We start from the raw sequence: 16,744 nt of genomic DNA on the forward strand, positions 1-16,744 counted from the left end.
TGATCCGGGTTACACCCTGTTCAGTCAAGGCCACCCACCAGGATTTATCAAATATTGTAAAAACACAACGGTGCACATGTGGTCAGTCTGTACATAAAACAATCCCTCAGCCACACACTGTCCTCTTTCACCCAAAAAAAGACTTCTGGTTCCCTGATTATGGTAACTGACATTAAAAATAAACATGCAACCGATCCACAACACTTTTTGCAGTCAAAAGACTGAAATACTATTCCCCCCTCCTTCCAGTGTGCATTTTGTGGGAGTCCTGAGGGATGACAGCCTCTCGCTGTGCAGCGCAGAATGTGGTGTCTAACATTTCACACATGCCGACAGTGCTGCAGAGAGTTTTTCAGCACTGGCAAAATTATGGCTTCTTGAATTACCACCGGGGTCAAGACACACCGGCAATTATATAATGGAACTAATTATATTAATTACATTGTCATTTAAATGCTCGTACTTAATAGAAGGACTGCGTTGAACAATGGTAGCTCCTACAGCGAACAATGTGGTGCAACGCTCGGTAAAGTTCAGCTATTTGGTCTTCCGCCGAGGTAGAATAAAAACTGCACAGAGAGGTGTGTCCCAAGCCATAAAAGTGAGAAAGAGAAAGGAGCTCAGTTCTGAGCCATGACCACCAACTGCACAATGGCTTTTATCAACGCTCCCTTTCGGGACAAACCACAGACTGCTTCAGCTGCCATCGTGTCCCACTACAAACAAACATTTTGCAGAGGAAAGCAAACAATTTGGAACCACTTAAAAGGCAGTTATCAAGACATGCTGCTGCATTTCAATCTGGCACTAAGAGGTCATCTTAAATAATTCACAACACCAAAAACCTCCCCAGACTAACATACTGCATTATTCATGGCCATTAAGAAGATTCTTCTAGAGCTAATGCCTTTGTGATGTCCATCGTTTTGACCTTTGCTGTCTGTCATATGCAAGAAGGACCACAGGAGAGCAGTTAAGTAGTGATATAAGAAGTTCACCAGAAAACAGAAAGGTGTAAATCACAGTGATTCAGGGAAATGAGATGTCCAATGGAAGCCATCGACAACAAAGACAGGCTATGGGATTAATGCCTGTGAGCTTGTGATTGTCTTGATGGAAGTATGGCAAGAAGAGATGAAAAAGAGGTGGCTCAGATGTGTGAAAGGAAGGCCCCCCTCTCGGGGATGAACTCATCCGTCTTTCTCTCTCTGAAACATAGATGCGCATACGCGTGCGCACAGACACATCAACCAGCTGGCGCTACTCCCCCCACTGAGTGAGGATTAGTGGTGAGGTGTTAGGTTTGGCAGAAATCCCACAACAGCATTCGTGGAGCCGGACATCCACAGACAGAAAGAGGAGCTCCTCTTTGGACAGCACTTCAATGAGCAAGGGATGAAAAAGCCCAGCCGAATGCAGAGCAGTGGAACACATAGCCCTTCTCCAACACACATTCCCTCCTCCCACCTGGAGGCATAATGCCACAGACCTTTCCATGAGCCAAACTTGTGTGCTCTGGATATGTTGTCTATAGTAAGAATACCTACAGTGTAACTGAGCGCTTTGTTTCCAACTTGGAATAACTGGAGGATAATGAAAACAGTTTCCCCGAATCAGCTGTGCACATTAATGGTGGCCAGCTGGCCTGCTGATGACCCACTTTCATTCTGCTCTATCTGCTCTCTGCAGCAGAATCCCTCGTTCTCTCTTTCAGCTTGACAAAGGAAGCTGTAATAGTGGCTGGCTGCTCTGTAACATTGTTTCAGCAAAAGCCATCTAAGTTTATATACTGGTGATGTGAACTGGTTACACTGGGTATTGTCCTTGGTGTTGGGATCCTCATGGTTGAGTAGTCAGATGAAGCTCACACAATCTACCTGGGAAATTACTGTCTTCATCAACAATTGACATGAGGCTCTAAATTCCCAGAGGAGTACCTGGCAGAGGCTGAAGTTTTCTGAAGTCCCTCAAAAGATTTAATGGGTTTTCTGTCACCACTTTGCCAAACAGCTTTAGAAACATTGGCTTTGATTAAGCATATTTTTAACTACGGGTGTCTTGGAGCAGTCAGCCTTTGGTGAAGCCCTTTACCTGTACACTGGGATTACTGGTTGCACTAAGGGAACAGGTCAAAGGTCAGAGGCCCAACTCCTTCAATATGGGCAAACTGGAGCTGTGGCATTATACTGGAGAAAGGAGCACTGATGCTCTTAGTGGTGAAAAATCAAAATGTGTAGAAACAAACCAACAAAGACCAAACGTTTTTATGTCTGTGCCAACTTGCTGAACTTGCAAACACAGCAAAAATAAATAATTCCATTGCTGCACGAACACCGTGGACTATTGATCAGCCACAGGTCAGAGGTGACCGACAGACCACCCGTGAATCTGCGATGTCTAACACGCTAAGCAACGGCATGGCACAAGACTGTCAGCACATGGCACACGTATGTTGAAACAACGCAACATGCTCCAGCACAGCAAGAGGGGGGGAAAGAGGAAGGCTTACCTTCTACAAGGGCGAAAAGAAAAGGCAAAGGAAGAAGAACAAAAAATACAAAATGTTTAACAACTTATAACAACAAAGAAAAAAAAAAGTGAAAAGCAATAGCAGTAAAGTAAAAAGGTCTGTTAGCAGGGATTTAAAATGTCGAGTGACATGGGAAAGTAAATACTGGGAAAGCATGCTAAGTATTAAAAGTATACAGTGAAACAGGAGTGGCCAGAGTAGTTTGGTAACACATCATCACAGAATAGCTGTATGTATCTGAAAAAGATTCTAAAAATAAGTTTTAAAACCAAAAGGTAAAGTCACATACTGTACTTGTTACTTAGAGTACTGCTAGTGTCAAAATTAACAGTAGGTCAATATTAAAAGGCAAATGCTGGAAATAACTTTTGTCCCAAAGCTTTTCCATTGTCCAGTACAAAAACACTTCACCGCCTACATGCACAGTCCAACAGTTGAAGGCTGTGACCTATCATATGCCGAGAGAGAGGGAGGGAGCGCACCTTGTTGGCCCAGGCGTCCTCGTCCCAGGAGGTGAGCTGCAGCACACGGATGATCTCGTTGATCTCCGAGCTCATCTTTTCAAATGTGAAGTTGCGGTTCTTCAGCGCTTCCTCCACACCATGGCCTCTTGTACTCTTTGTTGTCACGTAGATCTTTATGGCTGAGAACATCAGGTTCTGTTAGTGCTTGAAATCTGTACCCTTTACCTACCTACACCGTTCTTAGATTTTAAATGTTCTTGCAGCCTATTCTACGGATTTGTGCTTAAAAGCAGCAACGGAATTGTTAATTATTAGATACGATGCAGCCGACTTAGGAGTTACTTTACCCGCATGCACGCACACTTGCACAAATGCTGTGTTAAAACACAAAAACACCCAAGTAACAACAGAATCAATATATAGATGCAGCTCTCAGTTTCACCACATGCAGCGCTAGTGGAATTAAAGAGGTCTCAAGGTCACCTGATATGAGAACAGGGAGCAGCTCCTTAACAGTCTTCATGGAGTTCACCAGCATGGCCCGGTGTTCCTGGTGAGTGAGTTCCTGCTGCCGCTCGTCAATCATCTTGGCCATTTTCGTCATGCCTGGGGGATGATGGACACCATGACTCTTATGAAGATGGACAGCACTTATTCACCCCAAATAAGACATTCCAAGCTTTGTGCTATACGTGACTGTCTGTGACAGATACCATGAGGTGACCTTCAGAATAGTGACTTATGTTTAGTAGACTTTAACCATTGTCTGCAAACTGAAACCCTTCCGCTGACTACAGCTGTAGGGCCCCGAGCAGACGACAAACCTCAGACTTTCTAACTGTAATGTGGTACGATGCTGATGAGGCAACTGCAGAGACCATCTGCAATCATTTTACCCCTGCATTTTGCAGTTGCAAAAATTCAGAGGGCAGCAGCTGGTCATGTTCACGTCACAAGACCTGAGTGGCAGCAAGGGAATCACCTGGTCCAAGGTTTTTGGTGTAAGTAACCAAGTCGTTCATGCTCTCCACCACCTCCGCCACGGTTAGGAACTCCAGGATTCCTTTGCATACACGGATGATTCTGCGAACCTAAAATGCAAAATTATGAACGGTATACATTTATTAAATTAGTAATTTACATGTTTCGAAAATCCTCTTTAAAAACTGAATTCCATACTTTTCACCCTTGTGCCCAATTTGAAAAGGCTGGCTAAAATAAGTGCCTTTCTCAGGAATACAACTGCAGGGTCACTACTGCGGACTTGATCTGACAACTGGTTCTTTAATAACTGCTGTAGTTGATGGCCTAGGAGCGTATGAATGAATGGAACTGAAAAGCATCTGCTTTTTGTTTCCCTGCAAAGGATCCATCCAATATACCTCAGCTTCGTCAAACGTGAGAAGCAGGTCCGAGGTCCCTGAGAGAATCCCCCGCGATCCATCAATGAGATAATCGCGGGCAGGGACCGAGTAGGGGTCTGCACTGAGCATCTGGGATGCCTGGACCAGCTTGGTGCAGGCATTCTCTACCCTGCCAGGATGGAGGAAAGATGTGAGAAAACACTGTTGGCAAGGGGAGGGCAATCTACCTACGGCTTCGGAACCAGAATTGGTAATGAGAAAAGCGTGCGTACACACACACACACACACACACACACACACACACACACACACACACACACACTTCAGAGAAAAGCACAAACTTCACACTTTGGGAAGCACCATAGGCCTCACACCGACCACAGCAACAAAGTGTGTCTTAAATCACAATAAACAAACTCAGTCCTTGGACAAGGAGCAAACAAGGAGCTGAAATGGGTCATGCTTTTATGAACAAGAAACCGAACACATTTCTGACAATGTCTGACCATCTGCTACACTTACACATGGCTAATGTGGGAGAACAATACTCGAGTACCTCATTCACAGACTTGAACTATAAGTTTTTGTTGGTCACTGGGTGTTGCTGCTCCCTTCCCTTTCACACACGCAAAAACACCGGAGTCTGGTGTTCTTTAATAGACAAAGATACACAAATATCTTTGCTTGAGACTTTCATGTCTGAAGCTATGTCTCCTTCTCTTAATGTAATGCATAAATTGTACTTTCGCCGAGATGTACGTCGCTTTGGACAAAAGCATCTGCTAAATGAATAAATGTAAATGTAAAACCCTTCAATAAGCCTCTCCACACACACACACACACACCAAGCAGAGCAACGATGGATGTAAAATGGAGCAACTCAGATCATGTTGTACATTAAGGTTTTGGCACAGGAGAGAATGGCCCATTACCTTTGGGAAAACTACTGTCAGTATTATGCTGCTCTGCTGAAGCAGCTTCACTCTGAGCAGAACAACAAGCAACAATTGCCCAAGAATCCCAACAGAACCCCACAATACAAAACGCAGACACACGCACAGCTCTAGCTCTGAAATCACTACAACCTTTGCAGCAATCTGTTTGGATACCAACTATTATCACTCACATAACCAAGCTCTCAGGCTGTGGTAAGAAGCAAGCAAGCATAGCCAGGTGTGCTTACTTGATGAAGGCTGGGGGCATGTCCCGCTTCATGATCTGGTCCTCTGTCGTCTGAACCGTCTCCTTCCCCACCTGGTCAACGAGGAAAAAAGAGAATGAAGCATTGATCAGCATAAAGACATAGAAGCAGGGTGGTCGACGGAAGTCGGATGCCTTTCGGACTCAGTTAAGCACTCTCACGTGGACGGCTGTCTGTCTTGATCAAGTGACAGTGCTGAACGAGGGTGTGGGCTGGCCGGCCTCCATTTTATACAACAATGGGGTACTGTGTGCATCCTCTCAGCACAGCCTGAACAGGGCAGGCTGAGGCTCTGGAGCTTGAACACACACACACACACACACACACACACACACACACACACACACACACACACACACACACACACACACACACACAGCCTTTTTCCCCACATCTTACTAACTTCCAGATGATGAATGCTAACATTTATTGCTATTTAAAACCAAAGACTCAGAAACAGTGGTCAAATGTGACATTTTACATCACTCTAAATTGGTGCATAAAAGAAGTACAAATTAAATGAACAGACAGTGCCTCTTACAGAACCACTGAAAACCAATATTCAAATTGCCCAGTCTAAAATGACTGTAGATACCTCAAATCACTCACTCTTTTAAAAAAAAAAAAAAAAAAAAAAAAAAAAAAAAAAAAACTAATTTCTAAATTTTCCTCCCTTGGAGATCTGGAGCACAGGGAATTTAGGTTCTGTTGTACAATGTGGACACTGCTTATCTCTTCACACCACATGCCTTCCCCCACCAGCTGTTTCCACACATGCAATTACAACGGAAGCAGTTACAACGCATTTTTCAATTTGTGTCTCCGGATTGCGATTAATGGGTTTTCAAGGGCCTACAGCCCTTAAGGGATTTTGGAGGAATGAATCTGCCATCTTCTGCCATGGTTCAGGAAAGAAGTAAAATAAACAGCAGGAGAACTTGACTCCTAACATGCAGCATCCCTCCCATCCAATCAAAGCACAGAATGTGCCGGGGGAGGGTGTAGGTGCTCTACTACAGTTCTGCTGAATAGTGACGGCACAAATCATTGGTCAGAAACTACCCTGCCAACATGCTCTGTACATGCTCCTCAAGCATGATGAAAGTTGCTGCTTTTCTGCTGCCATATAGAATCTGTTGGCTAGGATTCCCCATGGACAGAACGATCCAGGGGTCAGCAGAAAGGGTCACCTGCAGGAGCATTCCAAAGTCAGTATTGGTGCTGTCAAACGTGCTGCCATGGGGGAAGCTGGCCTCTGCTCCTTCCACTTGGCCTCCTAGCGCAGAAAGCAGGGGGGTCTCGAGTGTTTGGTGAGCTCCCATAGATGGTCTCACCAGGAGGAGGGCCCAGCACAGAGCCTTCTCTTTCAAAAGCAGAGCAAAGCCCTATCTAAGCATCACTATGACTGGGGGTGACAGAAAATATAGCAGAAGGTCATTTGGTTTTGTGAAATGTCCCAAACCACCGGGTCATGTGAACTGTTACAAGCCTAGACAGGTGTAATTGATCTCTACTGCAGCGATCCAGCACCCTCTCCCAGTCCTCAGGCTGAGCCCACAATTCTCCCACCACCTTTTCTGGTCCCCTAAAAAGCAGCTCTCCTTACTGCCACCAAGTGGGTTGCTGGACATGCGCTCAGTGCCAGGGACAGGCTGGCAGGAAGCCCATAGTGTTCTCTCCCCACCCCAGCCTTGGCGAGGCTCCTCTCCGCCTCCACATGGCAGCCATAAGGAGACACCATCCGACTCTGAGAGAGGAACAGGCTGGTCCTTGTGGAGCTCTTGCAGGAACAGGGCTCTACAGAAGGAGTCTCTCAGAGCCAGAGAGTGTTACGCTGCCCAGTGTTACATAGGGTCACAGTAGAAACACTGATCAGAAAAGGACTAAACACAAAGCTATTATTGAAGGAACCCATGTCAGAGCCCATTACACAACATGCACACTTGACAGAGAAGTGGTCTGATTCATGGAAAGACAGACTAACTATATCTCTGTCTCTCTGCAGCCAAAGATCTGCTATGGATCTCCTCCAGAGGAACCAAACTAAGGAAGGGGGTCTGGCAGAGATGACTCACGGCTCCCACTGACGACAGCCTGCCTGAACGACAGGGTGTCCTCACCTCCCTGTGCCGAGTCCAGGAAGCTTGTTTACAGCAGGGCCCAATGGCATTGCTGAGGGCTGATGGGGAGCAGGCAGTCCTGTTTGGGCTCCCTTTTAAGGCAGGCCATTGAAGGCACTCCAGAGGCCACTCGAGGTTCAGGAACAAGTCAGCCTATAAAAGGCTCCTTTGCTTCCCAAGCAAGAGGCCAAGTGCACACACAGCAATCACAGAGTGTGTCGCACTGAGCGCAGTGAAAGTCAGCTGCAGGCCAACTTCAGGGCCTCAGCCCTGCGGTCTAACATCAGCAGGGGAAAGAGGCTAAAAAGAGAAAACACTATCATTTTAACAAAGCTGCCCACAAACAGTATCAAATATTCTGCCTTAAAATGAAAGTTGCATACATGGGGGCGGGGGAAAGAGTGAGAAAACAAGACAGACAACATTCAGAAAGAGTGATATCACCACCTTGCAGCGCAAGCCACAAGAAACAAGCAGATGGAGAACTCATCAGCAAGCGATAGGAAGCCTTTTCTAGTCTGAGCTCAGAGCCCACGGACCCATGCTGACGAAATGTCACGAGTCACCTCCTTCTTCGATGAGCTGAAAGTCTGAGCCTCGACCTTGACCACATACTGACTTCTTGAACAGCATGATCTTGACTCTCAGCACACCCCACAAGCGTGAACCACACGGCTCATCTACGGCCTTTCAAAATAGGCTCCGATATCTCAGATGGAAACAGCAGATTCTGCGTAAAGCTGCAGCACGCAGGCAGAAAAACTACGACATTCACTAAGACAAGGAAACCCTGGCTTTTACTGGTACCAGCATTACAGAATCGCAGAAAGCCCGTTTGCAAGACCTTGAACATTGTACTGTTAGATACAACCTCCCAGACTCTCCATGCCACCTGCACATGAATTCCATTTGTTACAGTTCTGCATTTCCATGTCTGAGGGCTCGGCTGAGTCACTGGGTCTGCAAGGAGCACCTGCAGAAAGCACACCACTCTCTGGTTAGAGTCCACCTCCTAGAGCTCAATTCTTCAGACAAACATTCCTCATCCTACCATGTAGTGGGTAGCAGCAATGACAGCAATTATCTAGCAATCCAAAGGACCGGGTTCCAATCCCTGTTCTAACTGTAGTATCTTTGAGCAAAGTACTTACTCTGCATTGATAGAACAAGAATACACTGCTGTACAAATTCATAAATATATTTTAGGCAAGTGGAGCGTGGTGGCACAACGGGCTTGGCCAGGTCCCACTCTCCTGTGGGTCTGGGGTTTGAGTCCTGCTAGGGGTGCCTTGCGACAGACTGGGGTCCTGTGCCGGGTGTGTCCCTTCCCCCTCCAGCCTTGCGCCCTGTGTTTCCGGGTTATGCTCCAGCTCCCCGCGACCCTGCTCGGGACAAGCGGTTTCAGACAGTGTGTGTATTTTAGGTAGCTTGGTGTACAAGCCTACTATTGTAAGTTACATTGGACAGAAGTCAGTTAATATCAAGAGTCTCTGGGTCCAGATGGGTCTAAATCTGGGTGAAATACATAACTTGTGTCCTGAAGAAACATTAAATAGCTTTGTAAACAGAGAGCTGGAGTTTTGCATTGTGAACAATAAATCAAAGGAGATACTAGATGGGAGTGAGGCAGAGCTGCTGTGGATGTCATGTTTTCACCTCGGGGCCTAATTCCAGCTCCACGGGGACTGTGTTAGCTGAGGTGAGCGCACACCCACCTCCATTAATCTAGTGTCTGGGAGATTCCACAGCTGCGGTGCTGTCACCGACCATATGTCCACATGCTTTCCAAGACTTCCCCATTCCCCAACAAAAAGGGAACTGAAGAAACTCCAATTCGCAGCTTTTTAGTAATACTTTCCTCCGTAAACCTCAGCAGCACTAAAGAAAGGAGAGATGCAGTAGTAAACACACCCGAGTGTGCGTGTTGACAGGCACACTGCCCCATGTAGCACGGATTAAAAACCATCAGCAACAGCGTTGATCAAGTTATTCACTGTAGCACATGTCCAGAGCAAATCAGAGGCCCCCCACACATCATGTAAAGCGTATCTTGGGATGTGGCCTCTCCTTCCATGCCGTCATCACACTCAGCTAAGCAGACTGTTGGGACAAGCAGACTTCAATCATGCCAGGTACCCCTCTCTGGTCCTCCCCTTCCCCCTCTGACGCCTTAAGCAGCAAAGCAGAGGGGCAAATGGGTGTGGTCATCTGTGGTCATGCTTGCTCCCCAAAGTGGAGCAAGGGCCTGTCACTCTTCCCAGCCTCCATCCCCAACCCACAGTCCACTTGGCAAGCTCTGTGGTTCACCCCACTGGGAACAGGTGTCCCACTGCGGTCAGGGCAGGATGGTGGAGAATTAGACAGAGAGGGGGTCTAGAAGCACAAGATGCTGACACCAGAGTTTCTCCACCAAAGCAGGACTCACTTGCCCTTCCCAGAGGCCCCCTGGCCCCTCACAACAGCCCCCTGCTGGCTCCTCTCCAGTGCCACCTCATAAACACTCTGCAACTCCTCTGGCAGGCTCCCCTTGGCTCTCTTCGCTGCTCCGCTCACCCCTTAGGCTGACTCGTTCACAACCCTCGCAACTCTTTAAAATGCATACACACATACCTTGCAAACACAGTCCTCAGTACTCACGCTTCTCAGACAGTTACTGCATTACTGCTTGCACAAAATGTCACAACACAGCTGAGAGTTCCACGGGTTGCACAATACATGTTCTCATGCACCGTGGGAGAGGACGCCTTCAATGATCACCATTATTAATCATTCATAACAGCTGCAGCAGTCTAACGGACACTTCTGCTCAAAGCAACTTCTTGTCACCTGTGTGATTACAGAACCTCACGTACGGCTGAAGGGCTAACACAAAGCGGCACTTTACCCATCTGTGAGCCGCAGGGGTGTTACACATCTCCTCCTCAGATGATGTGCAATCCTCCTTGTGCAATCTGCGCTTCTATCCGAGTCCTGGCAAATCAAAGAGATGTGTGCACGGCTTCAGAGACACGCAAATCAAGCATTTTCATTCACCTTCCCCCACACCTGTTCTCAGTCCAGCCAAGGTCAGGTAAGGTGGGTCTCTCAAAACACAGTATGAACAACTACACAAACACCAAACACTGTGCAGAAGGGCTGGACTCCAGAATTCATATGAAATAAAAAAAAGTATAGCTTTTAAAAACAGACAGTGTCATGCCAGAGAACTAAATAAGTGCCATTAACAATAACTATGATTTCAGTCTAATTAAAAAGTAGACATGCATAGACTTTGGTACTGCTGTGAATAATCCAGAAAGTACCTAACAGCGCTAAAAGGAAATGGCAGCTTTACATATTACCCATCATGCGGCTGAACATACGTGAACTCCTCATTGTAACAAACCAGCAGACTCAGCATGTCTCCGGTGTCCCTACGAAGGCTTGTTCTTCAATTCTGCTCACGGCAGACCTAGACATGTTACAGGTACCGGAAGGACAATCAATAGCCCACCGGTCTTGACACACAAACAGCAAAATGATTGAGCATTGCAGCAAAATCAATAACAAGCGGACATTCCAGAAACACCTTTTATGGGCCATGGCAGTGGACTACGCTGCATCAGAAATGCCATAGAACTACCAAAATATTGTGTGAATTTCTGTTGAGGCTCCTCTGCTAAGAGTAGCTAGAGAACCATCATTTAAAGAGTCACAACCTGGCAAACATCGCTTGCTCCTGTTTCCCTACTAGAGCTCCTGCCACCAGTGAAACCAGAAGAGATGTTTGACAAATCAACCAACAGAACACCATGTGTTCCAATGCAGAACAGGGGCAGGGCTATCTCCTCAGTTACACATTAGTGTCAGGGCAGACACTGCACTGTTGGGGGGGGTCACAAGTGGACACGCATTCTCCACCAAGGTGACAGGCGCCTTCTGGAAGTTCTGAACTTCAGGTAACATAGCTTTATTTGTCAGTGCACATACTGACAACCACACACTTCCTCCTAACACAGGATTTCACACAGAGGGGCACTGGAAATGCCTAAACAAAAGACAAGACTGGTAACCCTCTACAAAGCTCCGAAGGTCACACAAAGTAATCCACCCGCGGGACTGACTTGAGAAGCTCATAGAGAAGGTGAGAACCCCAGTAAAGAAAGACAGCCAGTGTTCACACAGAAGGGTGTGACTGTGCAGCACATTTCATGTGACTCAACACAATGTGGAATCACTGAGTAAATCCCAGCCGTGTAAAGTGGTATAAGGAAAGCCTTTTAGAAAGTGTGCTCCAGAGTGTTCCTTAGAAGGCAGGGTGTGTTCTAGCAGGCAATATGATAGGAGGCCGTGACTGATGAAGGCCTGGCAAATATTACATCATTTGCAGTTATTGTCAGAGTGTCTGTGCCCCAACAGGTATGATGATTCAGAGGAAGGGGATGTGCAAGACAGTTTGTCCAGGTGGGACAGCAGACAGTGACTCACATTTGCCTTATATCTTACTAGGTTAAAAAAATGTAACGTGCACCCTTTACACAGCCTGATGAGCAAACTGTGTAGCAGGCAGTGCAGCACTGCAGCTGAGCAGATGTAATTACAGAATTTCACTCTGGTGAGTTGGAAGGAAAGCAGCTAATGCGATTCCCCGGCCGCAGGGCATGGTACCACAAGGCCTTCTCGATCACAAAAAGAAGGATTCACGTGGGGAAATCCTCTCCTCAGCACATTGTAGCCACATAATAGCGACTTTGGAGCACACTCAGTTTTAACATCCCCTCCAAGAAAAACAAAAAACAGAACAGCAGCAACTGAAAGATACATACGGCTCGTTTCCAAGAAATCACAGTGGCAAGACAGGGTTTCTAAAAGCCGCAGGAAGCGATTGCACTGTGAATTTCTTCTTGAGGCAACCTGAACAGGACTTAAGACACTCATCCCTGGGAGAGAGCTGGCAATGACCTCAGCGGTGTAACCTGACCAGGGGCGTGGAAACTCATCAGGTTCTGGGAGCCCAAATAAAATACTAGCAATATTAGCAGTAGTACTCAGTGGAGATATATGTACGAAAGTACTGCTGATATCAACTGCTGCTCAATTACCCTCAAGCAAGGTACTGTACTTACCCTATACTAATACGGTCAAAATTGCCCAGCTGTATAAATGGGTAAGTGGCTTAGTGTACAAACACGACAGTCCAGTTCACATTGGAGAACAGTGTTAGCTAAAGAAATAAATCAAAGGGCGGCCACTCCGGAACATTAGGTGGACACATTCCCCACAGACCTTCCAGTCTGACCGACATTTACATGAACGTCTCAACTGTTTTAACACCATCTGACAACAAAATGTGCACAACTCCTGAGAAATGTATTTAACAAATATTTTTTACTTCTCATAAAGCTAAACGCTTCATATGCAGATGGCTTCAAACTTCCGTCTAGTAGTAACAGGCATCTGCCTGATCCACCTACTGCAGGACCCAGAAGTAAACGGCATCTCGCACAGAAGGAAAATTTACAGCAGGTGCAGAAATGCGGACATTAGAATCACAGAAACATTTCAATTGAACGGCTCATATTTGCTGCCTTCTGCAGTGTGACAGTCTGTCTGAGCAGAGATGTGGGGATCTGGCGGAAGCACAGTGGGGGGCACTCTGGGCAGGAAATCAGTCCACTGCAGGATGCGAGTGTGTGCACATGCACGCACGCGCATACACACACCAAGGGCAGTTTGCAGTTGCCAATGAATCTAAACTGCTACTTACTGGACCTTCAGTGAAAACCAGTGTACCTGGAGGAAACACACACAATCTTGGGGATAACATGCAAACTCCACACAGACTTGAGCCACAGCAGAACTCAAACCTAAAGCCCAAGATCTGGGAAGTGCCAGTGCTACCTGCTGCATCTCTTTACTGCCAACTCTGTGACAATAATGCTAGCAAAAACAAATAAATCCTGTAAACAATAAATCCATTCCAAGGATAGGGGTGTCCAGCCCCCCTCAAGAGGGATTCTCCTGCCAGCAATCCAGATTTAAACCAAACAGCTGCCTGAAACCTACGGCACCCCCAGCCAACAGTGCACTGAAATAGTCAGAGTCTCGTCTTGCTGCCTGCAACCCAAACGTAGCAGAGACCCCCCACATAGAGCCTGGTGTCCCTGCAGCATCTGATCCTGGTATCCTCACATACCTCGCACACCAACAGCAAGAAGTGAGTTCCCTTCCAGCTCCTGGGTGCTGCGAACCCCCCTGAAGCAAATTTCTCTTAAAGGCACCTGCAGATACCCCTAGGGCCACATTTTTGAGAGAGGGGTGAGGCTGAACAGCACTCAGCCATGACTCAATACACTTCACCAGCTGGGACTGGGGTTGAGGATCCTCCCATTTATTCCATTACCGTCATTCCAGTTTGTCAAAGAAACATTCACACCAAAAACAGAGAAAGCAGGATGACAGCTAAAGTCCCGGTAGCACAGGACTGCGGCTGAAGCCCCTCTCTGAAGATTTACCTTCAACAGGAGACAATGTTCAACCGTGCTCAAAGAAAGTTCCCCCCATGCTAAACTCTTACTTCAGCTATCATGTTTTAAGATTAACAGCGAACAAGATAATGCAACGAAATTCAGCACACACTCAGTTACAGTGACTTTTACTCTGCTCCCATTTCCAGGATTGGTGGATTTCACCAAGGCTGGAACTGTAGGGGGCTGGAGTACCCAATGTAGGCGTAAAAATGGCAGTAACCTTCATTTATTCACAAGACGTACCTTGGTAAACTGGGAAATCAAGTTAAGATACATTAACAATGTTATTATTATTAGTTGTAAATTGACTTAGAAGTCTTGTTTAATCTAGAATACCCAGGAGGGGTGGACAGCCACTGGCACTTGGATCCCAAGAGGTTTTTTTTTCCCCCACTTTTGACTTTAAGTTGGGAGTTTTTTTGTTCCTTTCCTCTGTGGCCAGTTGGAATAATAAAAGCTTTAATAAATGCATTGATAATGCATTACACTAGTCTGTAGTCACCTGCTTCTTAGTTTCTTTGCTTGATGTATTTGTTTCCTTGCCTTATGCCTTTCAGCACTCTGTGTCACTGTTACAAGAGCGCTCTATAAAAAAATAACTGAATTTACTCATTTAGCTGACGCTTTTCTACAAAGGCAATTTACAACGTAAAGTTACCGATAATCATTTATATTTCCGAGTAATTTTTTCCAGAACAATCTAGGCTAAGTTCCTTGCTCAAGGGTGCTACAGCTGAAAGTGGGATTCGAACGTGGTATCTTCAGGCCCAAATTCAGCAGCTTTGACCACTACGCCACCTCAGCAGATTTCAGGTGTGACGGAGACATATATAACCACATTTTTTACCACTGTCCCCTCACTCCCAACAGGCTAGTACCTGAGGAGCTGGCAGCGGGCCAGAGTTCCTACAGTAGCGAAGCATTTCCTCCCTCCGTGACGTCAGCAACGTACAGCGCCACACTCATATATAACAAGTACTCCTACAATGCAGTACTTCTGTATAACAGTATTCGTTACTGTACTGTGCTGTGCTTCTCTGTGCGGTACACAAAGGTACAGACTAACTCAAGAGTACCGAGTGTTGCTTGCTTTCAGGGCGTAGTAGTGTTACTTTTGTCGATAACACTCACTCACTCACTGTAACTGAGACACAGCTCACCTCAGTCTCTCACACACACAAGTTACTTCGCCGTTAGGACTTGATACGCACTGAACAGTGCGTCAGCTACCGCCAGAGCAGAGCGCGGTTTACTGCCCCGCGTAAGGTGAGAAGTGTGTTTTCCCAGGAGGACGCCTCAGAGCGCACGCGCGTGCGCGCGCCGCAGAAATAAAACGCAGTTCTACATCGACCGCGCTCAGCTCTGCGCTTCCCACACACAGAGGCAGGCAGAGCCCACTAGTCTAGCTTCCTTGTCATACGAAAAGTTGCGGCCGGCGGCTCCCCGACGCGTCCCGGTTCCCCGCGGCGCGCTCACCCGGACGAGGTTGCTGACAGCCGCCTGCACGGCGGCCACGGGGGCCATGAGGTCGGGAATGGCTTTGCCGTCCACCTCACCCTCCTCGTGCATGATCACCAAGTGGGAGATCTGCTGAGCCACGGGCTCCAAGATACTCTCGATGGTCTTCGTGTGGAACACCGGCATGGTGGAAAACACTCAATCCGCTGACAGACAGAAAGTGTGTGATTTAGTGTCTCATGAAAAAAAATGCTCGGCCACTTGTTTGTTTTTTTCCTTTTTTTTTTTAAATCCTCCTCTGTTCCGACAAGGGCGAAATCCCGGATCCTTTCCCGGACAGTTTCACTTTAAGAGGAAACTAGGAACCGCACCTCCCCGCTCCAAGGACTGCGCCGGAGAGACTGTGAGCTGTAGCCCCAGCGAGTGGGCGACCTGGGCGAGATGAGCTGAATCACCTCCCATCGGCCAATGGGGACGACGGCTCGTCTTCGTAACCGCAGCCCCTATTGGTGCACGCACCTCGTTCCCGTCCAACCCGGCCCCGCCCCGCCCCACCTTACCGCCGAGCGCGCTCGAGCCACGAGCGCTTCCCAGGTGACGTCATACATTCCCTGCGAGAAAAAAGGGAATCGAGGGATTCCGGGCAGCAGGAAGGCTTGAATTAACACCTGAGTGCGACATCAAGGACCGGCGTATCCGCGGAGTCCAGCAGCAGTCCGTCGTGTCCGTGATTAGAGCCGCGTCTGATGCAAACCTCTTGGAAAATCGAGTTGTGTGCGATGTAACACGAGCCGAGCTGTCAACGACGAGGAGCACGACGTGCTCGTAGCGACGCGAACGTCACGAAGTCGGTGCTGAGATTCCTCGCTTTCCCGTTATTGTCAGAACTTGACAGGTTTCGGGGAGTAGTAATGACAGTACTCAGTGGATTTATAAACAAACATTGGGGCACGCTGGGTTTGCTTGATCGTGGGGACACGCCCCCTTCTTACGATCATAGTATTTTACTCATGTTGATTTAATAGGCAGCTCGCCAGCGCATGTCCGCCCACCCTTCGACAGTGCTGGGATCTTGGCTCTCCTGATGAAAGAGTTTTC

The 16,744-nt window shown here is 47.3% G+C and overlaps 1 protein-coding gene across 7 annotated transcripts in view; it reads right to left on the bottom strand.

The window, feature by feature from the left end:
- The window catches only part of LOC108918053 (vinculin-like), a 28,806-nt gene extending 12,474 nt beyond the window's left edge, over positions 1-16,332 (bottom strand). For 3 of the 7 annotated variants that reach the window (XM_018724957.2, XM_018724955.2, XM_018724953.2), the window contains exons 1-6: positions 15,665-16,112; positions 5,542-5,612; positions 4,377-4,527; positions 3,977-4,085; positions 3,478-3,600; positions 3,013-3,173 (exon numbers count right to left, since the gene is read on the bottom strand). In XM_018724957.2, the coding sequence (XP_018580473.1) occupies positions 3,013-3,173; positions 3,478-3,600; positions 3,977-4,085; positions 4,377-4,527; positions 5,542-5,612; positions 15,665-15,832 (783 nt within the window). In that variant the 5' untranslated portion in view covers positions 15,833-16,112. Of the gene's footprint in view, positions 1-3,012; positions 3,174-3,477; positions 3,601-3,976; positions 4,086-4,376; positions 4,528-5,541; positions 5,613-15,664; positions 16,114-16,314 lie in introns of those variants that run through there. The other 4 variants (XM_018724959.2, XM_018724958.2, XM_018724960.2 and 1 more) reach the window with 3 other exon arrangements.
- Between the last annotated feature and the right edge of the window lie 412 nt (positions 16,333-16,744).

The sequence above is a fragment of the Scleropages formosus genome, chromosome 8 (genome assembly GCF_900964775.1).
Source record: "Scleropages formosus chromosome 8, fSclFor1.1, whole genome shotgun sequence".
Taxonomy (NCBI): Eukaryota; Metazoa; Chordata; class Actinopteri; order Osteoglossiformes; family Osteoglossidae; genus Scleropages; species Scleropages formosus.